Source organism: Pristiophorus japonicus, chromosome 6 (genome assembly GCF_044704955.1).
Source record: "Pristiophorus japonicus isolate sPriJap1 chromosome 6, sPriJap1.hap1, whole genome shotgun sequence".
NCBI classification, from domain to species: domain Eukaryota; kingdom Metazoa; phylum Chordata; class Chondrichthyes; family Pristiophoridae; genus Pristiophorus; species Pristiophorus japonicus.
The window spans coordinates 257,307,758-257,335,722 of NC_091982.1; the positions used below are offsets into that span (position 1 = coordinate 257,307,758).

Below are 27,965 nucleotides of genomic sequence, written 5' to 3' on the forward strand. Positions count from 1 at the left end.
TTATGATGGAGAGAAGGTCATTAGCTGGAGATATTGGGCCTAGGACACTGCCCTGAGGAACTCCTGCAGTGATGTCCTGGGGCTGTGATGATTGACCTCCAACAACCACTAGTTATGACTCCAGCCAGTGGAGTGTTTTCCCTCTGATTCCCATTGACTTCAGTTTTACTAGGGCTCCTTGATGCCGCATTCGGTCAAATGCTGCTTGGAGATCAAGGGCAGTCACTTTCATAGAAACATAGAAAATAGGTGCAGGAGTAGGTCATTCGGCCCTTCGAGCCTGCACCACCACCACCATGGCTGATCTTTCACCTCAGTACCCCTTTCCTGCTTTCTCTCCATATTCCTTGATCCCTTTAGCCATAAGGGCCATATCTAACTCCCTCTTGAATATATCCAACGAACTGGCATCAACAACTCTCTGCGGTAGGGAATTCCACAGGTTAACAATTCTCTGAGTGAAGAAGTTTCTCCTCCTCTGTCCTAAATGGCTTACCCCTTATCCTTAGACTGTGTCCCCTGGTTCTGGACTTCCCCAACATCGGGAACATTCTTTCTGCATCTAACCTGTCCAGTCCCGTCAGAATTTTATATGTTTCTATGAGATCCCATCTCATCCTTCTTAACTCCAGTGAATACAGGCCCAGTCGATCTACTCTCTCCTCATATGACAAACCAGCCATCCCGGGAATCAGTCTGGTGAACCTTCGCTGCACTCCTTCAATAGTAAGAACGTCCTTCCTCAGATTAGGAGACCAAAACTGAACACAATATTCCAGGTGAGGCCTCACCAAGGCACTGTACAACTGCAGTAAGGCCTCCCTGCTCCTATACACAAATCCCCTAGCTATGAAGGCCAAAATACCATTTGCCTTCTTCACCGCCTGCTGTACCTGCATGCCAACTTTCAATGACTGATGTACCATGACACCCAGGTCTCGTTGCACCTCCCCTTTTCCTAATCTGCCGCCATTCAGATAATATTCTGCCTTCATGTTTTTGCCCCCAAAGTGGATAACCTCACATTTATCCACATTATACTGCATCTGCCATGCATTTGCCCACTCACCTAACCTATCCAACTCACCCTGCAGCCTCTTAGAATCCTCCTCACAGCTCACACTGCCACCCAGTTTAGTGTCATCTGCAAACTTGGAGATATTACACTCAATTCCTTCATCTAAATCATTGATGTATATTGTAAAGAGCTGGGGTCCCAGCACTGAGCCCCACGAGTCACTGCTTGCCATTCTGAAAAGGACTCATTTATCCCGACTCTCTGCTTCCTGTCTGCCAACCAGTTCTCTATCCAGGTCAGTACATTACCCCCAATACCATGTGCTTTAATTTTGCAGACAAATCTCATGTAGGACCTTGTCAAAAACCTTTTGAAGGTCCAAATACACCACATCCACTGGTTCTCCCTTGTCCACTCTACAAATTACATCCTCAAAAAATTCCAGAAGATTTGTCAAGCATGATTTCCCATAAATCCATGTTGACTTGGACTGATCCTGTCACTGCTTTCCAAATGTGCTGTTATTTTATCTTTAATAATTGATTCCAACATTTTCCCCACTACTGATGTCAGGCTAACTGGTCTATAATTACCCATTTACTCTCTCCCTCCTTTTTTGAAAAGTGGTGTTACATTAGCTACCCTCCAGTCCATAGGAACTGATCCAGAGACGATAGACTGTTGGAAAATGATCACCAATGCATCCACTATTTCTAGGGCAACTTCCTTAAATACTCTGGGATGCAGACTATCAGGCCCGGGGGATTTATCGGCCTTCAATCCCATCAATTTCCCTAACACAATTTCCCGCCGCCTAATAAGGATATCCTTCAGTTCTTCCTCCTCACTAGACCCTCAGTCCCCTAGTACTTTCGGAAGATTATTTGTGTCTTCCTTCGTGAAGACAGAACCAAAGTATTTGTTCTGCAATTTTTTTGTTCCCCATTATAAATTCACCTGATTCTGACTGCAAGGAACCTACGTTTGTCTTCACTAATCTTTTTCTCTTCACATATCTATAGAAGCTTTTACAGTCAGTTTTTATGTTCCTGGCAAGTTTCCTCTCATACTCTATTTTCCCCCTCCTAATTAAACCAATCGTTCTCCTCTGCTGAATTCTAAATTTCTCCCAGTCCTCAGGTTTGCTGCTTTTTTTGGACAATTTATATGCCTCTTCTTTGCATTTAACACTATCTTTAATTTCCCTTATTAGTCACGGTTGAGCCACCTTCCCCATTTTATTTTTACTCCAGACAGGGATGTACAATTGTTGAAGTTCATCCATGTGATCTTTAAATGTTTGCCATTGCCTATCCACCGTCAACCCTCTAAGTATCATTTGCCGGTCTATTCTAGCCAATTCACGTCCCATACTATCGAAGTTACCTTTCCTTAAGTTCAGGACCCTAGTCTCTGAATTAACTGTGTCACTCTCCATCTTAATAAGGAAACCTACCATATTATGGTCACTCTTCCCCAAGGGCCTCGCACAACAAGATTGCTAATTACGCCCTTCTCATTACACAACACCCAGTCAAGGATAGCCAGCTCTCTAGTTGGTTCCTCAACATATTGGTCCAGAAAACCATCCCTAATACACTCCAGGAAATCCTCCTCCATCGTATTGCTACCAGTTTGGTTAGCCCAATCTATATGTAGATTAAAGTCGCCCATGATAACTGCCGTACCTTTATTGCACGCATCCCTAATTTCTTGTTTGATGCTGTCCCCAACCTCACTACTACTGTTTGGTGGTCTATACACAACTCCCACTAGCGTTTTCTGCCCTTTGATATTCCGCAGCTCCACCCAAACAGATTCCACATCATCCAAGCTAATGTCCTTTCTTACTATGACGTTAATTTCCTCTTTAACCAGCAGCGTTACCCCACATCCTTTTCCTTTCTGTCTATCCTTCCTGAATGTTGAATACCCCTGGATGTTGAGTTTCCAGCCTTGGTCACCCTGGAGCCATGTCTCCGTGATGCCAATGATATCATATTCATTAATTGCTGCCTGTGCAGTTAATTCATCCATCTTATTATGAATACTCCTCGCATTGAGGCACAGAGCCTTCAGGCTTGTCTTTTTAACACACTTTGCCCTTTTAGAATTTTGCTGCAATGTGGCCCTTTTTGATTTTTGCCTTGGGTTTCTCTGCCCTCCACTTTTACTTTTCTTCTTTCTATCTTATGCTTCTGCCCCCATTCTACTTCCCTCTGTCTCCCTGCATAGGTTCCCATCCCCCTGCCATATTAGTTTAACCCCTCCCCAACAGCACTAGCAAACACTCCCCCGAGGACATTGGTTCCGGTCCTGCCCAGGTGCAGACCATCCAGTTTGTACTGGTCCCACCTCCCCCAGAACCGGTTCCAATGTTCCAGGAATTTGAATCCGTCCCTTCTGCACCACTGCTCAAGCCACATATTCATCTGAGCTATCCTGTGATTCCTACTCTGACTAGCATGTGGCACAGGTAGCAATCCTGAGATTACTACCTTTGCAGTCCTACTTTTTAATTTAACTCCTAGCTCCTTAAATTCAGCTTGTAGGGCATCATCCCGGTTTTTACCTATATCGTTGGTACCTATATGCACCATGCCAACTGGCTGTTCACCCTCCCTTTTCAAAATGTCCTGCACCCGCTCCGAGATATCCTTGACCCTTGCACCAGGGAGGCAACATACCATCCTGGAGTCTCGGTTGCGGCCGCAGAAATGTCTATCTATTCCCCTTACAATCGAATCCCCTATCACTATCGCTCTCCCATTCTTTTTCCTGCCCTCCTGTGCAGCAGAGCCACCCACGGTGTCATGAACTTGGCTGCTGCTGCCCTCCCCTGATGAGTCATCCCCCTCAACAGTACCCAAAGCAGTGTATCTGTTTTGCAGGGGAATGACCGCAGGGGACTCCTGCACTACCTTCCTTCCACTGCTCTACCTGTTGGTCACCCATCTTCTATCTGGCTGTGTACCCTTTACCTGTGGTGTGGCCAACTCACTAAACGTGCTATACACGTCATTCTAAGCCTCGTGGATGCTCCAGAGTAAATCCACCCGCAGCTCCAGTGCCGCAATGCGGTCTGTCAGATGCTGCAGGCGGATACACTTCCCACACATGTAGTTGCCAGGGACGCTGGAAGCATCCCCGAGTTCCCACGTAGCACAGGAGGAGCATAACACGTGTCCGAGCTCTCCTGCCATGACTTAACCCCCAGATTAACTTAGTTTGGCAACAACAATGATAAAGGTTACCTACTGATAGGGAAGAGAAAAACTACTCACCAATCACCAGCCAATCACTTACGCCCTTGGCTGTGACGTCATCTTTCGATTTCTTTCTACTTTTGTGTACCTTCTGCCCCTGCTGTAGCTGCACCAGCTGGCCTTTATAGGCCTCACCAACGCTGCTGCTCCGCCCCTCCGACTGCCGCCGATCCCCGGACTCCCGCTGGGCCTTTATAGGCCTCACCAACGCTGCTGCTCCGCCTCTCCGACTGCCGCCGGTTCCCGGACTCCCGCTGGGCCTTTATAGGCCTCACCAACGCTGCTGCTCTGCCCCTCCGACTTTCACCTCACCTCTGGAATTCAGTTCTTTTTCCATGTTTGGACCAAGACTGTAATGAGGTCTTGAGCTGAGTGATCCTGGCGGAAAAGCGATCCCACAATCAATGGATCAAATCAAAGCTCTGCATTCCTACCACATTCAGTCGTGAATGGTGGTGGACCATTAAACAACTAACTGGAGGGGGAGGCTCCATGAATATTCCCATTGCGGAGACCAGCACCTGAGTGCAAAAGACAAGCCTGAAGCGTTTGCAACCATCTTCAGCCAGAAGTGCCGATTGGATGATCCATATCGGCCTCGCCTGAGGTCCCACCTTCACAGAAGCCAGTCCTAACCCAATTCGACTCACTGCACATGATATAAAAAAATGGCTGAGCGCACTAGATACAGCAAAGGCTATCGGCCCCCGACATAATCCTGGCTGTTGTGGCGGAACCGAAACTGGGCATTGGTGCACAGGTTATAGTTGAGTAAGTGCTGCTTGATAACTCTGTCGATGACATCTTGCATCACTTTGCTGATTGATTGAGAGTAGCCTGATGGGGCGGTAATTGGATGGATTGAATTTGTGGACAGGACGTATCAGAGCAATTTTCCACATTGTCTGATAGATGCCAGTGTTGTGGCTGGTTCTTGAGCACAAGCTTTCAGCACAACAGCCAGGATTTTGTCGGGGTCCCATAGCCTTTGCTGTATCTAGTGCACTGAGCCATTTGCTGATATCATGTGGAGTAAAGCGAATTGGGTTAGGACTGGCTTCTGTGAAGGTGGGACCTCAGGCGAGGCCGATATGGATCATCCAATCGGCACTTCTGGCTGAAGGTGGTTGCAAACGCTTCAGCCTTGTCTTTTGCACTCAGGTGCTGGTCTCTGCCATCATTGGCAATGGGGATATTCATAGAGCCTCCTCCTCCCGTTAGTTGTTTAACTGTCCACCTCCATTCACAACTGAATGTAGTTGGTTCAGATCAAAGCTCTGCATTCTTGTGATTGTGGGATCACTTTTTAGCATGCATGCAGGTAGTCCTGTGTTGCAGCTTCCCCAGGTTGGCACCTCATTTTTAGGTACACCTCGTGCTGCTCCTGGCATACTCTTCTACTCTCCTCATTGAACAGGGTTGGTCCCCTGGCTTGATGGTAATGGTAGAGTGAGGGATATGCCGGGCCATGAGGATACAGATTGTGTTGAAATACAATTCTGCTGCTGCTGATGGCCCACAGCATCTTATGGATGCTCAGTTTTGAGTTGCTCAATCTGTTCTGAATCTATCCCATTTAGCAAAGGGGTACTGCCACACAACAGAATGGAGGATGTCCTCAGTGTGAAGACGAGACTTCGTCTCCACAATGACTGTCATCATCATCATTAGTCCCTCAAAATCGAGGAAGATTTGCTTCCACTCGAAAAGTGAGTTCTCAGGTGACTGAAGAGTCCAATACAGTGTCTGTCACAGGTGGGATAGACAGTGGTTGGAGGCAAGGGTGGGTGGGGAGTCTGGTTTGCCGCAGGCTCCTTCCACTGTCTACATTTAGTTTCTGCATGCTCTCGGCAACGAGACTAGAGGTTTCAGCGCCCTCCTGGATGCTTAGGGCAGTCTTGGGCCAGGGATTCCCAGGTGCCGGTAGGGATGTTGCATTTTATCAAGGAGGCTTTGAGGGTCTCTTTGAAACTTTTTCTCTGCCCACCTGGGGCTCGCTTGCCGTGTAGGAGTTCAGAGTAGAGCGCTTGCTTTGGGAATCTCGTGTCGGGCATGCGGACAATGTGGCCCGCCCGCCCAACAGAGCTGGTCGAGTGTGATCAGTGTTTCGATGTAATGACTGTGTGGTGGTCACTGCTACCAATGCTCTCATGGACAGATGCATCTGCGACAGGTAGATTGGTGAGGACGAGGTCAAGTATGTTTTTCCCTCGTGTTGGTTCCATTGTAGCCCAGAAATTGGTGTAGGACCAGCTCTCCCAGTTCTGTGCATCCTTCATGTAAGTCATGCTGCTGTTGTGCCGGCAAACAGGGCTGCTGAATTGGCCCTATAACGCGGCCCTAATATCATGTAACAGCAGCACAGCTATAATAAGATTTACCACTACAGGGTCTAGGATAGCACCTGTTACTAAAGGAAGGTGGAATTCCTCAGGGGTCAGCTCCAAAGTAGTTTCAAAATCTGAACCAATATAAATGTGTGTCCAACATATTTATTACTATTTGTCAGTCTTTGATTAGTTGGGACGTTGGATGACTTACAGTTGCCATTGCTTTATTAGAGCTATAATTTAACGTTGTCCTTTTACTGCAGGTCCTCCTGGACAACAAGGACCTTCAGGAAATCCAGGCGCCTGTCCTCCATTCTCTGCTGGCTTCTTGATTGTGGTGCATAGTCAGTCACAGCAGATACCCACATGCCCTCAAAACATGCTTAGCCTGTGGCAAGGATACAGTTTGCTTTATCTGGAGGGTCAAGAAAAGTCTCACAATCAAGATCTTGGTAAGCACAGACAACGCATAATCTTATATATATATAATATATATATATAAGATGTATACCATACTTTCCTATATCAGCTGTATCACTTGCACTGTACATAATCTCAATTTTATTCAGAATGATAATGGCCACAAAGTTGCCAATTTAAAGTGGTGCACAAAACACTTTTGGAGTTATTTTGAAGAAAGGGTGAAATCAGGCACTAAGTGGGTGCTGTGCTAACAAGACATGCTTGTTTGAATGTTTGGCTTCAGCAAGCAATTTTGGGGCGAATTGCTGATTACCATGATTTGAACTTGCCTGGGAGCGCTAAAACACACACCTGCAGGTTTAGCACTCAAGCGTTTCGAAGCAATTTTCTTGGAGCGGGATATGCGGCCTCTACGCACCCTCTTTCACTGAAGGTGTGGAGTGCGCTGCCTGACACAGGATGGCTCAGGAACCGAGAGAGAGGGCGCACAGGATCTCAGATGTAGCACTGAAGGTCCTGGTTGAGATGGTCCAGAGGAAGAGGGATGTCCTGTACCTGCAGGGGAGGGAAGACGTGTACCTCATCGTCTTGTCCCTCACTCCTTCAGCAACTGCTGTTGCTCTGCCTGGCGTCATGTCCTCCTCCCCTTTCTCCTGCAGACCAACGGGGACCCCTAGCAAGATGCCCAGGACCAAGCAATCCCTTTTTCCTGGTGACTCATGTAAGGTGTCCAATAAGGTGGAGTAGCACAGCACTTACTCTTTTTAGGAGAAGTCCTCAGAATTTCCCGAATAAATGTTGATATGTTTCAAAAGTCTTCTTTTAAACCTCCAGCAGCAAGTGAATAGTGAAAGCCAACATTAGAAATCCTCAGCAATGACTTGTTTATTCCTGTACGGCTGGTTGCTGTTCAGAGGGTGTTGAAGCGCTAGTCCCAAAATGCCATGTAGCCTCTTTAATGGACGCTATCATGCAATTTAATTATCAATCAGACCCTTATCGATCCTCCGGGCAGCCGTTCCTAGTGTGCGCTTCTATTCCTTTACCAAGATGCCGTCTTTCGCTAAACGTGGACTAGACCAGCATTACAGCTCAAGATCCCACCTTGACCAACTCTGAGGTTCTTTGGTGCCTAAACGATCTGTGAAAAATCGCCTCCTTCATTTCCGCATGATGTTTCGTGAGAAATTTTCCCTATGTATCAGTTTCTTAGAAAGCAAGTTCAGATTTACCAGATGATCAATGAATGCTGTCAACATCCAGCTCTGCCCATGTACTACCTCCCTTGACCCCTACAGTCTCAGTGCTGTCAGACTTGACATCCAGTCTTGAATGAGCCAGAATTTCCTCCTGCTCAACATTGAGAAAAAGAAAAAGACTTGCATTTAAACAGTGCATTTCACAACCTCATTATGTCCCAAAGCACTTTACTGCCAATGAAGTACTTGTGAAGTGTAGTCACCGTTATAATGTAGCGAAGGCCAATGCCATGCTGAGAATGATGTGAATAGCACGTTTAGTGAGTTGGTCTTACCGCAGGAAAAGGGTACACAGCCAGATAGGGAATGGATGACCAACAGCAAGAGCAGTGCAAGGAAGGTAGTGCAGGGATCCCCTGCAAAACAGATACACTGCTTTGGGTACTGTTGAGGGGGATGACTCACCAAGGGAGGGCAGCAGCAGCCAAGTTCATGGCACCGTGGGTGGCTCTGCTACACAGGAGGGCAGGAAAAAGAGTAGGAGAGCTATAGTGATAGGGATTCAATTGTAAGGGGAATAGATAGGCATTTCTGCGGCCGCAACCGAGACTCCAGGATGGTATGTTGCCTCCCTGGTGCAAGGGTCAAGGATGTCTCGGAGCGGGTGCAGGGCATTCTGAAAAGGGAGGGTGAACAGCCAGTTGTCATGGTGCATATAGGTACCAACGATATAGGTTAAAAAAAGGGATGAGGTCCTACAAGATGAATTTAGGGAGCTAGGAGCTAAATTAAAAAGTAGGACCTCAAAAGTATTAATCTCAGGATTGCTATCAGTGCCACGTGCTAGTCAGAGTAGGAATCGCAGGATAGCTCAGATGAATACGTGGCTTGAGGAGTGATGCAGAAGGGAGGGATTCAAATTCCTGGGACATTGGAACTGGTTCTGAGGGAGGTGGGACCAGTACAAACTGGACGGTCTACACCTGGGCAAGACCGGAACCAATGTCCTTGGGGGAGTGTTTGCTAGTGCGGTTGGAGAGGAGTTAAACTAATACGGCAGGGGAATGGGAACCTATGCAGGGAGACAGGGGGAAGTAGAATGGGGTAGACGCAAAAGATAGAAAGAAAAATAAAAGTGGAGGGCAGAGAAACCTAAGGTAAAAAGCAAAAAGGGCCACATTACAGCAAAATTCTAAAAGGGGCAAAGTGTGTTAAAAAGGAAGCCTGAAGGCTCTGTGCCTCAATGCGAGGAGTATTTGGAATAAGGTGTACGAATTAACTGCGATAGCAGTTAATGGCTATGATGTTATTGGCATCACGGAGACATGGCTCCAGGGTGACCAAGGCTGGGAACTCAACATCCAGTGGTATTCAACATTTAGGAAGGATAGACAAAAAGGAAAAGGAGGTGGGGTGGCATTGCTGGTTAAAAAGGAAATTAATGCAATAGTAAGAAAGGACATTAGCTTGGATGATGTGGAATCGGTATGGGTGGAGCTGCAGAATACCAAGGGGCAGAAAACGCTAGTGGGAGTTGTGTACAGACCACCAAACAGTAGTAGTGAGGTTGGGGACAGCATCAAACAAGAAATAAGGTATGTGTGCAATAAAGCTACAGCAGTTATCATGGGTGACTTTAATCTACATATTGATTGGGCTAACCAAACTGGTAGCAATGCGGTGGAGGAGGATTTCCTTGAGTGTATTAGGGATGGTTTTCTCGACCAATATGTCGAGGAACCAACCAGGGAGCTGGCCATCCTAGACTGGGTGATGTGAAAGGACTAATTAGCAAACTTGTGCAAGACCCCTTAGGGAAGAGTGACCATAACATGGTAGAATTCTTTATTAGGATGGAGAGTGACAGTTAATTCAGAAACTAGGGTCCTGAATTGAGGAAAGGTAACTTCGATGGTTTGAAGCGTGAATTGGCTAGAATAGACTGGCAAATGATACTTAAAGGGTTGACGGTGGATAGGCAATGGAAATATTTAAAGATGACATGGAGGCACTTCAGCAATTTTACAGTAAAAAATAAAATGGGGAGGTGGCTCAACCATGACTAACAAGGGAAATTAAGGATAGTGTTAAATCCAAGGAAGCAGCAAACCTGAGGACTGGGAGAAATTTAGAATTCAGCAGAGGCGGACAAAGGGTTTAATTAACAGTGGGAAAAAAAAAGAGTACAAGAAGAAGCTTGCCGGGAACATAAAAACTGACTGCAAAAGCTTCTATAGGTATGTGAAGAGAAAAAGATTAGTGAAGACAAACGTAGGTCCCTTGCAGTCAGATTCCGGTGAATTTACAATGGGGAACAAAGAAATCGCAGACCAATTGAACAAATACTTTCGTTCTGTCTTCACGAATGAAGACACAAATAACCTTCCGAAAGTACTAGGGGACAGAGGGTCTAGTGAGGAGGAGGAACTGAAGAATATCTTTAATAGGCGGGAAATTGTGTTTGGGAAATTGATGGGTTTCAAGGCTGATAAATCCCCGGGGCATAATAGTCTGCATCCCAGGAGTACTTAAGGAAGTGGCCCTAGAAATAGTGGATGCATTGGTGATAATTTTCCAACAGTCTATCGACTTGGGATCAGTTCCTATGGACTGGAGGGTAGCTAATGTAACACCACTTTTTAAAAAGGGAGGGAGAGAGAAAGCAGGTAATTATAGATCCGTTAACCTGACATCAGTGGTGGGGAAAATGTTGGAATCAATTATTAAGGATGAAATAGCAGCGCATTTGGAAAGCAGTGACAGGATCAGTCCAAGTCAGCATGGATTTATGAAGGGGAAATCATGCTTGACAAATCTTCTAGAATTTTTTGAGGATGTAACTAGTAGAGTAGACAAGGGAGAACCAGTGGATGTGATGTATTTGGATTTTCAAGAGGCTTTTGACAAGGTCCTACACAAGAGATTGGTGTGGAAAATCAAAGCACATGGTATTGGGGGTAATATACTGACGTGGATAGAGAACTGGTTGGCAGACGGGAAGCAGAAAGTCGGGATAAATGGGTCCTTTTCAGAATGGCAGGCAGTGACTAGTGGTGTGCCGCAGGGCTCAGTGCTGGGACCCCAGCTCTTTACAATATACATCAATGATTTGGATGAAGTTTTTGAGTGTAATATCTCCAAGTTTGCAGATGACACTAAGCTGGGTTGCGGTGTGAGCTGTGAGGGGGACGCTAAGAGGCTGCAGGGTGACTTCGACAGATTCGTTGAGTGGGCAAATGCATGGCAGCTGCAGTATAATGTGGATAAATGTGAGGTTATCCACTTTGGGGGCAAAAACGCGAAGACAGAATATTATCTGAATGGCGGCAGATTAGGAAAAGGGGAGGTGCAACGAGACCCGAGTGTCATGGTTCATCAGTCATTGAAAGTTGGCATGCAGGTACAGCAGGCGGTAAAAAGGCAAATGGTATTTTGGCCTTCATAGCTAGGGGATTTGAGTATAGGAGCAGAGAGGTCTTACTGCAGTTGTACAGTGCCTTGGTGAGGCCTCACCTGGAATATTGTGTTCAGTTTTGATCTCCTAATCTGAGGAAGGATGTTCTTGCTATTGAGGGAGTGCAGCGAAGGTTCACCAGACTGATTCCCGGGATGGCCGGACTGACATATGAGGAGAGACTGGATCAACTGAACCTTTATACATTGGAGTTTAGAAGGATGGGAGGGGATCTCATAGAAACATATAAGATTCTGACGGGACGGGACAGCTTAGATGCGGGTAGAATGTTCCCGATTTTGGGGAAGTCCAGAACCAGGGGACACAGCCTTAGGATAAGGTTTAGGCCATTTAGGACTGAGATGAGGAGAAACCTCTTCACTCAGAGAGTTGTTAACCTGTGGAATTCCCTGCCACAGAGATTTGTTGATGCCAGTTCATTGGATATATTCAAGAGGGAGTTAGATATGGCCCTTACGGCTAAAGGGTTCAAGGGGTATGGAGAGAAAGCAGCAACGGGGTATTGAGGGAATGATCAGCCATGATCTTATTGAATGGTGGTGCAGGCTCGATGGGCTGAATGGCCTACTCCTGCACCTATTTTCTATGTCCTGTGGCCTACATCACACACTACATACCCTTGCCACTGATTCCATCTCCTTCCCCAGCTCATGTCTCAGGCCGAGCTTGAATTTTCGCAACCATAACATTCTATTTGACCCCGAGCTGAACTTCTGACCCTATGTCCTCTCTACCGCAAAGTCCGTCTACTTCCACCTCCATAATATTGTCTGCCTCCGCCCCCTACTTCATTCATGCCTTTAGAATTGACCATTCACTATTTTCCTGACCAATTTCCAATCCTACATCCTCCGTAAACTTCAGCTCATCCAAAGCTCTACAATCCAGAACCTATCCCCCACCGCCCCACTCGCCCAGCACTCCTGTTCTTGCTGACCTGCCACTGGCTCGTGGCCCTTCACTGCCTGAAATTTAAAATTCTCATCCTCATGTTTAAATTTCCTCATGGTCTCGCTCCTCCCTACTTCAAGAACTTTCTCGGGCCCAACAAACTCCTCCACCACCACCGCCGCCTGAGTAATCTAATAATAAGGGATTTCATTTCAAACTAACATGCTTTCTATGTTAAAAATGTCATGGCAAATCTCTCTCGTGATTGCATGCAGTGCACGAACAGATAATAAATTGAGAAATAATATGCAGCAGTCTGGTTAGATAATCCACAAGACAGGTTATACTAATAGATGATCATCTGCACAGCATTTTGTTTTAGCCACGAAGCATATTGCTGTAATCCTGTGAGAACGGGCTGGGATAGTTTGTTGGCACAGACTTCATACCTCAGAGTTTACACCTCCAAATCCCAGGTTTGTATGTACTCCAGACAATGCCAATAGGGTTTACATTGGAAACCAGGCTCAGCTGTGACACACCACAACATAAAAATTTCTGATTTTACATTTTTTTTTCCCTACAATTTTTCCCCTCTCATTGTCTAGTTTCCTCAATTGGATACTGTTCACGAGGCAGCACTCGCCCTCCAGTGCCTAGTCCAAGTGCCAGGACTGAGCCTGACAGTGGGTGCAGGCAGGCTACCCAACTGTGGCGATCTTCCCAGCCTAGCCCAATCCATCCTCAGCCAACATCCACACACCGTTGCTTCAGCTGAGGCCCCTGTATAATCAGGAGCATCACTTGTGGCCACTTTCTCTTTCTCTACCTGGGGTACTGCAACCCAATGCAGTTCTCCTATTGCTGCCCCAAATCGGCTAACTGAAAACAGAGCACGGATTGAATATTGGCCCTTCCTCATCTGTATGGTTTGAAGACTTCTGGTTTCACGTTAATATTAATTCTGTGGCATTGCTACTCAGGAAAGAAAGTGCCAGTTTGAACCACCATAGGGGATTGCTACTCATAGACTAAGGTGGCTGCAGCTTGGCAGGAAAGTCTCCTCATGGTCTATGACACAAATGGGAATGTGTGCTTGGTGCTGTCTCTGGACAGCAAGTGGAAGGCTGTGCCCAGGAGAGGCATTGATGTGCTTGGCATACAAAAGAAACACTGACTGACTTTGTGTGTTTTGACAACAACTCATCTCAAAGGCATGGCTCTCAGGATATGTTGTTCCGTTATTTCTGATCATGTTGTCAGAGAGTTATTGATAACCATTACTGCAATCTTGCTGTTCTCCCAGGTCTAGCGGGCTCCTGTCTGCCAATGTTCAGTACTATGCCATTTGCATATTGCAGCATTGATGAAGTTTGTCACTATGCCACTAGAAATGACAAATCCTATTGGCTGTCTACCATCGCACCTATTCCCATGATGCCACTCATCGAACATGAGATAGAACCTTACATCAGCAGGTGTTCTGTCTGCGAGGCACCTTCTGTCGCAGTGGCTGTCCATAGCCAGGATCAAAGCATCCCTCTTTGCCCATCAGGATGGATCAGCCTTTGGATTGGATATTCTTTTTTAATGGTAAGCTGAATTTTTAATAGGTTGTGCACTTAAAATACATTTTTACACATCATTTTAAAGCCAAAACGGAACGTATTAGTTTTAAATTTATCACATGGCATATTACCTTTGTAATAGGAATAATTATCAGTGACAACAGAAAATTACATGTAACTATGTAGTAAAATAATAGAACCTATGATTTGCCATGTCCCTACAATGCTAAAAGATCTAAGTCCTGATTACAGCTGTGGCTCAGTGGGTAGCACTCTCGCCCCTGAGTCAGTAGGTTGTGGGTTAGGGACTTGAGCACATAAATCTAGGCTGACACACCAGTGCAATGCTGAGGGAGTGCTGCACTGTCGGAGGTTCTGTCTTTCGGTGACGTTAAACCGAGGTCCCGCCTGCTCTCTCAAGTGGATGTAAAAGATCCTATGGCACTATTTCGAAGAAGAGCAGGTGAGTTATCCCCGGTGTCCTGGCCAATATTTATCCCTCAATCAACATAACAAAAACAGATTATCTAGTCATTATCACATTGATGTTTGCTGGAGCTTGCTGTGCGCAAATTGGCTGCCACATTTTCAACATTACAACAGTGACTACACTCCAAAAGTACTTCATTGGTGGTAAAACACTTTGAGACGTCCGGTGGTCGTGAAAGGCGCTATATAAATGCAAGTCTTTCTTTTACAAAGCAAGAGTTCCAAAACCAGTCTCAAGTGAGATTGGAATGGGAACTTCCACCCACGGAGTGAATTTTGCCAATATGGACCATGTAATCTGAGGGGCAGTAAAAACTGATCTGGAAAAAAAAAGAAACATACATTTATATAGCGCCTTTCACGACCACCAGACTTCCCAAAGCGCTTTGCAAAATTCGTTCCTGGGATGTGGGCATCGCTGGCAAGGCCAGCATTTATTTCCCATCCCTAATTGCCCTTGAGAAGGTGGTGGTGAGTTTTACAGCCAATGATGTATTATTTGACGTGTAGTCTCTGTTGTAATATAGGAAATACAGAAGCCAATTTGCACATAGCAAGTTCCCACAAACAGCAATATGATGACCAGATAATCTGTATTTAGTGATGTAGATTTAGGGATAAATATTGGCCAGGACACCGGGGATCACTCCCCTTCGAAATAGTGCCATGGGATCTTTTACGTCCACCCGAGAGGCAGAAGGGGCCTTGGTTTAACTTCTCATCTAAAATCTGGAAGAATGGTTTTCAATAACACTCAAGGACACCTGCTGATACATCCACCAAGTAACAGTATTGATAGCCTGTGACTAAAGTAACTGTTTTTTAAGCAAGATCTTTGATACTTATGGAAGGGAGGCTGCATTGGTGCTGGGTGAGAATTAACAGGAGTGGTGCAGTTCTTATGGGCCCAAGTTTTGAGCCGCGCCTAGAACGGCGCAGTCCCGACCTGGACGCCCGTTTTTCGCGCCACAAAGTGCGCCTAAAAAAAACCCTCCATATTCTCCACCTCCCTGTAGGTCCTCTGGCCCTCGGCGCAGTGCAGCAGGAGCTGTAGGGGGCGGAGCTACGTCCCTGCACTGAAAACAGTGCCGGGACCTCTGCACATGCGTGCTACAGTAGCTCCAGGCGCCCGAAACTGTGTGGGAGGGGCCCGAAGCACGCAGCCCCTAGCCCTGGCCGAATGGCCTCACTGGGGCTGCGTGAATAAGGCTCCTCCCACGGCCAGCTCCTGCTTCCTCCCGACCCGACTCGATTCCTGCTTCCCGCCTCCGGACCGAACCCAACACCGACTCCCGCTCCCCCCCCCCCCGACTGGACCCGACCTGACTCCCGCACCCCCCCCCCCCGACTGGACCCGACCCGACTCCCACACCCCCCCCCACCGACTGGACCCGACCCGACTCCCACACCCCCCCCCACCGACTGGACCCGACCCAACTCCCGCTCCCCCCCGCCCCCGGACTGGATCCGACCCGACCTCCCTCTCCCCGACCTGACCTCCCTCTCCCTCCGACCCGAACCGACTTCTCTCCCACCACCTCCCCCGACGCCACCTACCTGTAAATCTGGTGCTGGGGACGGGCCCGGCCCCCGTTCGGCCTCCCTCCCCCTTCTCCTTTCCCCCCCCCCCCCCATCTCCTTCCCCTTCTTCCCCCCCCTTCTCTCCCCCATCCCTCCCCCTCTCCTCCCCCTCCCCTCGCTGTCAGAAACACAGACACTGACAGACAGAGAATGAGAGACACACAGACAGAGAGATAGAGACACTGACAGAGACACACTGGGGGGGGGGGGGGGGGGGCATCCCAGCACGCTGTTGGAGGGCTCCCGGTGCTGCAGTCGGTAAGTAGAAAATGTTTTATTTATTGATTTTTTAAAAATTATTTCTTATTAATTTTTTTTGATTGATTTATTGATGTATTTATCATTTATTATTGATGATGGCTCTTTATTTATAAAACTGAAGTGTTTAATGTTTGTAAACTTCCCTTTAAACCCCCCCCCCCCCCATTCCCTACGCCTGATTTGTAACCTACGCCTGATTTTCTAAAGTGTAGACAAGGTTTTTTCGAGCGTACAAAAATCTTCACTTACTCCATTCTAAGTTAGTTTGGAGTAAGTTTTCACTGCCGAAACTTTGAAAACAGGCGTAAGTGGCCGGACACGCCCCCTTTTGAAAAAAAAATTCTGTTCCAAAGTGAAACTGTTCTAACTGACTAGAACTGGAGCAAACTAAATGACGAGAATTCCGATTTCTAAGATACTCCGTTCTACACCAGTTGCTCCTAAAAATCAGGAGCAAATCATGTGGAAACTTGGGGCCAATAAAAGCAACTTCATCCTGTATGTTTAATTCCCAATCTATGCTGATTGTCTTTGTCGCACACCAAGTAGATTACTAAAATGTCCCACAGGAGAGAGCACTGGACTGTAAACAGATGTTTGCCTGCCTTTTTGGTTCATAATCAGGGAGTGGTGCACGGCACTGAAGGTTAGAATTTAAAAATATTTATGAAGGGGTTGTCATATGAAGAAAGGTTGAGCAGGTTGGGCCTATACTTATTAGAGTTTAGAAGACTGAGAAGTGATCTTATTGAAATGTATAAGATTCTGAGGGGACTTGACAGGATAGATGCAAAAAAGATGTTTCTCCTTGTGGGGAATCCAGAACTAGGGAGCATAATTTCAGAATAAGGAGTCGCCCATTTAAAACGGAAACGAGGAGGAATTTCTTCTCTCAGAGGGTCGTGAATCTTTGGAATTCTCTACGCCAGAGAGCTGTGGAGGCTGGATCATTGAATATATTCAAAGGTGGAAAGAGACAGATTTTTGAACGATAATGGAGTCAAGGGTTATGGGGAGCGGGTGGGGAAGTGGAGTTGAGGCCAGGATCAGATCAGCCATGAACTTATTTGATATGTCCTTACTATACAGTATAAATGTACACGAGGCCCATACTTGAGAGAAGGTCACTCTGTGACCAGTTACCTTTATTACCAAGACCTCAAGTGATGAAGGTGGGGGAAGCTTCCCCTTTTATACCTGAAAGTCAAGGTTAGGAGTGTCTCCCACAAGTTCACCCCCTTGTGGTCAATGTTCTCAAGATGTACAACTTAGGTCAGCTTATACATGGGTTACAGTGATAGTTGAATACATGACATTATTGAATGGCAGAGCTGGCTCGAGGGACCAAATGGCCTACTCCTGCTCCTATTTCTTATGTTCTAATAAAATTAGATGTATTACAGATTACAGAGAGTCGGGATAAATGGTTCCTTTTCGGGTTGGAAATCAGTGGTTAGTGGTGTGCCACAGGGATCGGTGCTGGGACCACAACTGTTTACAATATACATAGATGACCTGGAAGAGGGGACAGAGTGTAGTGTAACAAAATTTGCAGATGACACAAAGATTAGTGGGAAAGCGGGTTGTGTAGAGGACACAGAAAGGCTGTAAAGAGATTTAGATAGGCTAAGCGAATGGGCTAAGGTTTGGCAGACGGAATACAATGTTGGAAAATGTGAGGTCATCCACCTTGGGAGAAAAAAAAAACAGTAAAAGGGATTATTATTTGAATGGGGAGAAATGACAACATGCTGCGGTGCAGAGGGACCTGGGGGTCCTTGTGCTTGAATCCCGAAAAGTTAGTTTGCAGGTAATCAGGAACGCGAATGGAATGTTGGCCTTCATTGCGAGAGGGATGGAGTACAAAAGCAGGGAGGTCCTGCTGCAACTGTACAGGGTATTGGTGAGGCCGCACCTGGAGTACTGTGTGCAGTTTTGGTCACCTTACTTAAGGAAGGATATACTAGCTTTGGAGGGGGTACAGAGACGATTCACTAGGCTGATTCCGGAGATGAGGGGGTTACCTTATGATGATAGATTGAGTAGACTGGGTCTTTACTCATTGGAGTTCAGAAGGATGAGGGGTGATCTTTTATAAACATTTAAAATAATGAAAGGGATAGACAAGATAGAGGCAGAGAGGTTGTTTCCACTGGTTGGGGAGACTAGAACTTGGGGGCACAGCCTCAAAATACTGGGGAGCCAATTTAAAACCGAGTTGAGAAGGAATTTCTTCTCCCAGAGGGTTGTGAATGTGTGGAATTCTCTGCCCAAGGAAGCAGTTGAGGTTAGCTCATTGAATGTATTCAAGTCACAGATAGATAGATTTTTAACCAATTAGAGAATTAAGGGTTATGGGGAGCGGGTGGGTAAGTGGAGCTGAATCCACGGCCAGATCAGCCATGATCTTGTTGAGTGGCGGAGCAGGCTCGAGGGGCTAGATGGCCTACTCCTGTTCCCAATTCTTATGTTCTTATGTTAACTTCCAGCTAGGAGTGTTACATCCTACCTTCTTGTTGCAGCACACAGGAGCGGGCGCTGAAGGAGGAGGCCAGTCCCTAACATCACCTGGAAGTTGCTTGGAGGATTTCCGCTCAACGCCATTCATTGAGTGCCAAGGAGCTCGTGGTACCTGCCACTACTTTACTGATAAATACAGCTTTTGGCTGACAACTGTGCAACCAAACCGGCAGTTTGAACTATCTGCTCCACCAGAAACTCTGAAAATAGAGCAATTACAAAGGCAAAGAGTTAGTAGATGTCAAGTTTGTTTGAAAAATAAATAATTTCAGCTGCATTGGAACTCTACAAGTTAAGAATATGGTAAGACATTTTACCAAAGGGAAGGTAACAATTCCGGCCTAATGGTTAATGGTGCTCATTTAATTTCTCTCACTAAGTACACCTTCAACTTCAACTGATTAGAAAATGTATGTCAGGAGAATGTGGAATTTTCACTGGCACTAGCATGCTTATGATAATCAATATATTAAAAAGTAAAATCAATGGAGATTTAATTTTTATATGAAATGTACAGCTACTTATTGACATCAGTGCAATTTAACTTATAGATATGTAAAATTATTTTTTAAAAAGCTGAATTATTTTTGTCACCTGGTCTTAACACAAAATTGTAAAATTATGACAGAAAAAAACCCAACAGATCATTCATAGTCAGGGTATTTGAAAGTGGTCTGCGAAAAGTTCTTGTAACTTTATCACGGTTAATACCAATGGTCCTAATAATAGCTGAGGCGTGTTCGGAGCAGAGGGTGCGAAACCCGGAAGAGGCTTCAGCACGTCAGTTTGTGGTATTTCAACTGTGCCACTATATTATATTACTTCTGGGGTTGGCATTGAATGCGTGACAGCTGGAGCTTTCAAAGGGTTAATCCAAGGTTGGAATTTGGAGGAGTTAGACATTGCAGCACAGTCTGAGAGAAGTGTTGTAATGGATTCAGGATGGTCATGGACTGCACCAAGATTGAAACGATGCATCCCCTTGATGCACTGCCGGGTGCAGTGAGAAGTAGGAGAGAGCTACTCTTCCTTGAAATGGGAGGAAGAAACCTGCTCTTGCAATGAAGGCGGCATGGCTGGAGATGGCCGAGGAGGTCAGAAGCATGTGTGTTGTGCCATGCTCCTGGCTTCACTGCAGGAAGCGCTTTAATGACCTAACCAGATCAGGAAAGGTAAGTACACATTCAACTACATCCTGTTGTGCACATCATTCCCCCCCCCCCCATTCCTCACTCAACCTTGTCCAGCCTACTCCATCAGATAACTCCTCACACCCACTTACCTTGCAAGCACACTTATCATTCTCTTTCTGTGCACTTCCTCACATGCGCATCCATCCATCCACCACTGAGACTCACCCTGATCCTTATGCAATTTGATGCCTCTCCCAGGTAGTCACCCTCGCCAAATCAACAGCATTCATCAGGTGAGTCCATGCCATTACAGTCACTCATAGGTCTGTTCTTTGCCCCATTTCAGGAGCAGAGAGCACAGAACATGAGGGAGAGGGAGAGGACGAGGACTGGGGGAAGTGATCCTCCACAGATTTCCCAGTTGGCAGCTGCAGTGGTGGAAGTGTTGGAGATCAGTGCTGTCTCACCGTCCCTGACTGTCGGAAATGGAGAGAATTGGGACCTCCTAGCTGCCTGGTGACAGAATTAAATATCAGTAACCCAGACAACAACAACAGCTTGAACTTATATACCGCCTTTGATGTAGTGAAACATCCCAAGGCGCTTCACAGGAGCATATGAGATAAAAAATTTGACACCAAGCCGCATAAGTAGAAATTAGTACAGGTGACCAAGAGGTAGGTTTTAAGGAGTGTCTTGAAGGAGGAAAAAGAGGTAGAGAGGCGGAGAGGTTTAGGCAGGGAGTTCCAGAGCTTAGGGCCTAGGCAACAGAACCACCAATTGTTGAGCGATTATAATCAGGGATGCTCATGAGGGCAAGAATTAGTGTAACGCAGACATCATAAAACACTATCATGTTGACTTGATTTCAGCAGTGATTGAAATATCATCAACATAATGCTAAGTTGCAACATTCTTACCTTGCCATTAATTCATATCTTTTCTCTCTGCCAGAGCCTTCACACCGTACAGCAGCAGTCAGTGGACCTCCTGGATGATGAATCCTCAGAGGATTTGGTTCCTGCTGAGGGTGCACCATCACAGGACCCCCATGCTTACCAGGCACTAGCGCAGATACTCGCACTTCAGTGGGTCCAGCTAGGCAGTTACTTGGCATTTCACCTGGTGACTCACAGTTCACAAGTGAGCACAAGTAGAAAGTGATGGCGGGGACAGCTGTGGAGAGTCCGTCTTGGAGGGCGCAGCCCTCGCCAAGCTCTGCTCAGCTGGACACTGATGCTATACCATGGAGGTCAACGATGAAAAGGATAATCATTGAGGAGCAGCAGAAAATCTACCACATACTGGCAGGCCTTCCACGTACACTGTCCACGATTGCAGAGACAATGGAAGAATCCGCCTCAAGCATGAGTGGGTTGATGTCGCAGGGCATTGTGAGGATGCCTTTTTCCATGGATCGATTGGCCAACTCTGTGAAACATCAGTCACGGCAATCAAATGAGTCCATGCAGGCCCTGAATGTCAACATGTCTAGTGCCTTAAATCGGATAACAGATACCTTCCAGGACACTACCAGAGACATATCCAGAATCTCCCAGTCAGCTGGCTGCCCATAGGTGCAAGGCGTCACTGATCTGCACCAAGCTGCTCTCCAGCAGAGTGGGAGAAGTGAAGTGCGGCTGGCCCATGAGAGGGATAATGGCGAAAGGGGCCATGGAAATGGGAACTCCACTCAAAGGGCTCACTTCTCTCACCCAGCTTAAGGGGTGCCATCAGCCAAGTTTGACAGGGTTATCTTTTATCTCCTAGCTGCCACCCCTTAAGTGTAGGTTCAGGTGCAAAGAGTTTGGGGAGTTTGGACTGCCGCAGGATGAAAGCACATGGCAACTCTCTGGGAATCTGACAAGCACCTGCATAAACCTTTCCTTATGGTTGCACACCAGCTGAACACTGTGAGTGGGATCCCTTGTGGTTTATGGATTGTCGTGGTTGACCTGGGGGTGCGCGAATTGTCATGTATGTGCAGTCGATGACGCCCTGCACCTGTGGGAAGCCAGCCGACTGGGAGATTCTAGATATGTCTCTGGTAGTGTCCTGGAAGGATCTAGAGGCAAAAAAAGGTTGAGAACGGTGGACACTTTGTCAGCCATTGGTAATGCATGACTACCAGGTCCAGCAGGAAACAGGTCTTCTAGGAAGCTGCAGATATCTGCCGCCACCTGACCTGACAACCTCAGCCTCTGGAAGTACTGCTCTTCCGAGTGGTCAAGAGAGCTGAGCCTCTGTCTGTACACCTTGTTACGTGGAAAGTGCCTCCTGTGACCTCGAGCTCTGCTGTTCCCCTCCCTGCTGACCACCCAGCAGGCTGTTGCTGGTCATCTTGCTCCTCATCCAAACTAACCTCTCAACACAAGCACACTCAATAAATCTTTATCCAGTAGGAGGTACGAAAGCAGCTGTGAGCATGAGTGTTTATTGATGACCATGCCTGACTGTTAATGAGCCCCATGAATTGCCATTCAGTCTTCTCGCCTTCATTCCAATGGCGAGTTTCAGGAAGCCTGGAAAACCCGTGCATGTCTTGATACATTTAGATCCCAATGAAATTCTTTTGAAATTGCATCATTTAAATATTATAAGGAGTAATCTGCCTTTTTCGGGGGTGGGGGTGGTTAACGCACATCCATCGAAATGCGCCTGAGCTAAACCCAGAAGTCAACACGTGGAGCCGGCTTCTGGATGCACTGACAGTTTCGCCGATTTTAAACACCCTCCCGAACTTAAACTCGCACACTCTTTACTATTAAATTTCCTCCTATTAGTTACTGTATCTATGTCACTGTGTTAATAGCAATAAACATTCCAAACACACTAAAACAGCAAACTCTCCCAATTTAGTGGAAGATGATCAAATTAATATCTTAGCCTTTTTTCTCACCAGGCTTCATTTGAAGTGCTGCATGTGTTGATAGACTTACTTTACTTTATTCTTAAGGTGCCAACAAAACGTCCAAGGGGAATCCTTTATGTTGCCAGGATATTTATTGAGGAGGCATAGATATTATACATGATTTAGCCCCCAATGCCAAATAGTGTAATAAGACCTGGTGACACAGATATAAATAGGGGCTGGATTATTTGGCTGCTGTGCTCCCGCCTGTGATTTTCTGCCCGTTGAAACAACTGGGTGAAAAATCATGGACTGGGAAGCATAGCAGCCAGGGCGTTGTCCAGTTCATTTAGTCACTTTTGTACAAGAGGCCATGTTTAAAATAGTTCGCAATACTGTATTGGTCTTTCAAAATGTACAGAAACTTTCTGCTATCTTTATTCTTTGAGACAAATGACAAAAACAAGGGTGCACTGGCATGCCGAACCTGGCAAAGGTTTTCTGTGAAAAAAAATGGCAAATTCTGATTATCTTACTCATTATGGTGCTTTGTTAATTCAGAACCAGGTGCTTAGCACAATTGGTCAAGTGCACAAAACAATGTGCGGCCTATCTGTTGCTTTTAAGTGTCCATATTAAATGTCATATTGGTTCAGGAATTGGGAGATAATGAATGTGTTGTCCAGTTCTCCTATGCAGAAATGTTATTTGAAGTCATTAAATGTTAACATCCACCTGAAACACTGAGGGATCATTATCATTGAATGGATTGCACAGTAAATATAGTACAACAAAATGGAAGTAATTAAAGCTATAGGCACTAAAATATAACCCAGATCAAAAATATCACATTATTTTATCCTGGTTTGTGTGCTACTTGAGTTGCTATGACAGGATTAAAAATGACTGGGTGCCACAGTAAGACCTAGTTTGAATCTTGCTCAGACAGCTGAAACGGTGAGGGCTTTGATTGAACAGGCAGTCTCAATCCAATGCACAGTGGATGGGGCCCGCCATGCAAAATAGCCCTCAGTTCAGAAGGGGGAAAAAGTTAACCAAAATGTACTTGATATCACATCATGCTGAGCATCATTTCCATGTCCACTAGTCTTAAATTATTATCACAAGCAATGTATTTTACTATTATCATTTTAACTTGCTATTACAGTTTTATCAGTTCATTTGAATTCATGTATAATAAGAGAGATATACAATAAGTAACACTGGCTTTATGCAAAAAAAAGCACATGGGTGTCAACTGTTCAGATATTTTGTTGGCCAACTGACGAGCTTTCTTTAGATTTCACAATAAACACAATTAGAAAAAAAATCTTTGTAACCACCTACAATAGAGATTGCAAATTTGAATAGTTTGCAGTTGGAAAAAATTTCAAAACTGCTTAATTCCAATGTGTCAAATAGAATTGTTTAATCTTTGGCCAACTGCTCATATCAAAACAGCAGACGTTATAATTTACAGAACCTTATCTGCTTAATAGACTCTTGCAGCATTTCTAGGTTTCACATTAGATTAGACATTCTGGGAATAAAAGTGGGACTTTTTGGAAAGGCCTATTATTCCGTGTAAATCGTGTGAGGGCATATATTGAAATGTAATCTCCCCTTAACTGCTCTGAACATGTAACATTCTACGGAATACAAGTGCTGAATTATTGGTAGACACAGTACTGGACAGAAATTCCACATAATAGTGTTGGTTAAATCAATGAGAAACAGATACAGCGGATTTGCTCAGAAACCAAACCACGTGTTCAGTTTGATGTTTGTGCAATTACCAAGTAAAATTACACATTGCCATTAGGCTTATTTAATCTTATTGGTATCAATCCCATAGTCCAAACGGCACTAAGTCAATTAGCTTTGATAATCTTATATGCTGCTCTTAATTCATTACCCCCAAATGTTCCTACCATAATCAGCAACAAACTGCAACCATCAGTACTTCACCCTAATATTATACAGTGTAAAGCACTTTTACCAGATACAACCCCAATTTGGAAGGACAATATCTATACTTGTACCGTTTGAATGCTTTTCACAATACAAGTATGGAAAGTTCACAGTGTTATAGATATTAAACATTCTACTGAGATGAAAGTACAAAAGACTTATAGAAGTATACAATGCATATAGTAGGTATTACTTTATGTATATAAATCTTTCTATACAAAATGGAGAAGCAGCTCTTTACTCGTCATCTATTTAGGGTGAGGATTTTTATAGCGAGACAAAAAAAACAAGGCAAAATTTAATTAATTTGTATGCTGGGAAATGTACCCTTACGGATTGAATCTCTAAATTAACAGAGTTCTAAAGTGGCATTTATATAGCACCATTAATTGTAGAACAACTAAAGCACTCCAAGAAAATGGAAATTGAATCAAGGAGGCAAAATGAAGGACCAAAATTCTCCATGAACTCGAGGCTCCAGCTTCTCATAGTGTGGAGTGTGATTCCTGAAGTCTGATGTATAAAACACACATTAGATACTGTACTGTATATATTATATATAAAGCTGGGTGCAATTTGGTTTAAGTGATAATTCTGTTATAATCACCCATCTGCCCTTGCCAAAACTACAAGCCATATGCATGTGTAATTGTATTGTTCATGATCAGTGGGGTTCTGTTATATGGATCTGATTACAGAACTAATCATAGTCTGTTTCAGTGCTGGAACAAATGTCACAGCTCTTTCCCATGCTGAAACAATAGGTCATGTTTACAGGTACAGCACTGCTCATCTGTTTTAGTTGACAAAGGCAAAGATTCGCTGCTTTAAACTGGGGTTCAGTGTTGCTCATAGTTCAAGTCCCAATGCCTCTCCTTCCCTGCCTGCTCACCCACCTGACTGTGGAATTTGGAAAATGGTGCTTTGTTAACCAACAAGCAAAGGGCATGTTGTTTAAATGTACAATATCCAGCTAATGTCATTGGCAGTTTTATTCTGGTATTGTAACAAACCACATAACTATTCAAGCAATCATATTATCTGAATACGGTATTAATTTATGAAGTAATTGTAGTTTTTTAAAGTTTGTCTGCAGAGCTATGTACATTAACCCAAGATTTTACAATGTGTTTTTGAAGGTGGCCATGAACTCAGTTTGTAATGGCTGAAGGCAACAGTGGGAGGCACGATTAACAGAGCTGCAGTGTCACAGTGTAGAATGATACCTGATGCTGCACTGTTGGTAAAATATTGTTGGTTAAACTGAACTTGCAGATGTGGTGACAGTCACTACAGAGGTCGATTAACAAGGAGGAAGAGCATACTTCTTAAAAATATGATTCAGCATATTAGAGGGGCATGAGAAAGCAAAAATGTGACCATCTAAAATAGTTATCTGAAGTAAAATATTAAGTTATGCAAGGTTTTTGACATCCAAACACTTTCGTCTGCTTAAAAGGCAAGAATGGCTTTGGTCTTTAATATAGATCCCAATACAATGACAAAGTACTATTCACCCGATTTGTAATCATGCATCACTGTTTGACAATGCCTGAAATTTTAGCAAGCTGTCTGTCTTTTGCCTGGGTTTGTAAAACTGGTAGATATATAATAAATAGAACAGGTTTTGTTTCTGTCCTACTCCATTACCACTGTGCTGAGCTTTAAAATGTTTAGGAAATGATAATTACACAATTTCTACTGCACGTTTAAAACTCTACTTGTATATGGATTTTTTTTTCCTTTCATCCAAGTAATAAACATCCCATTACTGGAGAAGTTTTCATATTTTATCTTGTACAAACATACACTGCATATTGGTCCAATTAGATTACATGAGCAATCTATAATGAGTGTCACAGACAAATTAGATATAATGAACAGACTTAAATTAGTGTTCTCCAGAGACTGAAACAACAACTTACGTAGTGCCTTTAATGTAGTAAAACATTACAAGGCGCTTCGCAGGAATGTAATCAGACAAAAAATTATCTGGAGGCAAAGAAGGAGACATTAGGACAGGTGACCAAAAGCTTGGTCAAAGAGGTAGGTTTTAAGGAGAGTCTTAAAAGGAGGAGAAAGAGGTAGAGAGGTTTAGGGAAAGAATTCCAGAGTTAGGTCCTAGGCAGCAGAAGGCACGGCCACCAATGGTGAGCTAAAGAAAGGTGGGATGGACAACAGGCCAGAGTTGGAAGAATGCAGAGTTCTCAGAGTGTTGTAGACTGGGGGAGGTTACAGAGATAGGAGTGGGTGAGGCCATGAAGAGATTTGACCACGAGGATGAGAATTTTAAAATGGAGGCATTCGGGGACCATGAGCCAGCGCAGGTCAGCGAGCACGGGGACAGTGATTGAACGGGTCTTGCTACAAATTAGGATACAGACAGCAGAATTTTGGAATGAGCTTAGGTTTATGGAGGCCAGCCAGGAGAGAATTGGAATTGTCTGGAGGTAACAAAAGCATGGACGAGGGTTTCAGCAGCAGATGGGCTAAGGCAGGGGCAGAGGCCCGGTGACATTATGGTGGTAGTAATGGATGGTGATGGAGAGGATGTGGGGTCAGAAGCTCAGTTTAGGATCAAGTAGGATGCAGAGTTTGCAAATAGCCTGAGACATAGGCCAGGGAGGGGATGGAATTGGTGGCTAGGGAATGGAGTTTGCGGCATGGGCTGAAGCCAATAGCATTAGTCTACCTAATGTTAAATTGAAGGAAATTTTGGTTCATCCAAGACTGGATGTCGGACAAGCAGTCTAACAACACAGAGGCAGTGGAGGGGTTGAGAGAGATGGTGGTGAGGTAGAGCTGGGTGTCGTCAGCGTACATGTGGACTCTGATTTTGGGTGATTTCGCCAAGAGGACAGAAACAGCATTCAATACAATACTTTTGAAAGCTGGTGCAGGAAGGTATTTAAGCCCTGAGTAAGACATTTAAGCCATGAAATTCCTCAGGAAGCCTTCGAGTGGAGTGGAACTCGCGCCTGCCCACAGC

The 27,965-nt window shown here is 45.1% G+C and overlaps 1 protein-coding gene across 1 annotated transcript in view; it reads left to right on the top strand.

Annotated features, from left to right (window-relative positions):
* Positions 1–26,755, top strand: part of LOC139266305 (collagen alpha-2(IV) chain-like) — a 41,835-nt gene extending 15,080 nt beyond the window's left edge. Inside the window, exons 4-6 of the mRNA XM_070884126.1 lie at positions 6,878–7,066; positions 13,909–14,195; positions 19,024–26,755. Of these exons, the coding sequence (XP_070740227.1) occupies positions 6,878–7,066; positions 13,909–14,195; positions 19,024–19,287 (740 nt within the window). The 3' untranslated portion in view covers positions 19,288–26,755. The remainder of the gene's footprint in view (positions 1–6,877; positions 7,067–13,908; positions 14,196–19,023) is intronic.
* Positions 26,756–27,965: the final 1,210 nt, after the last annotated feature.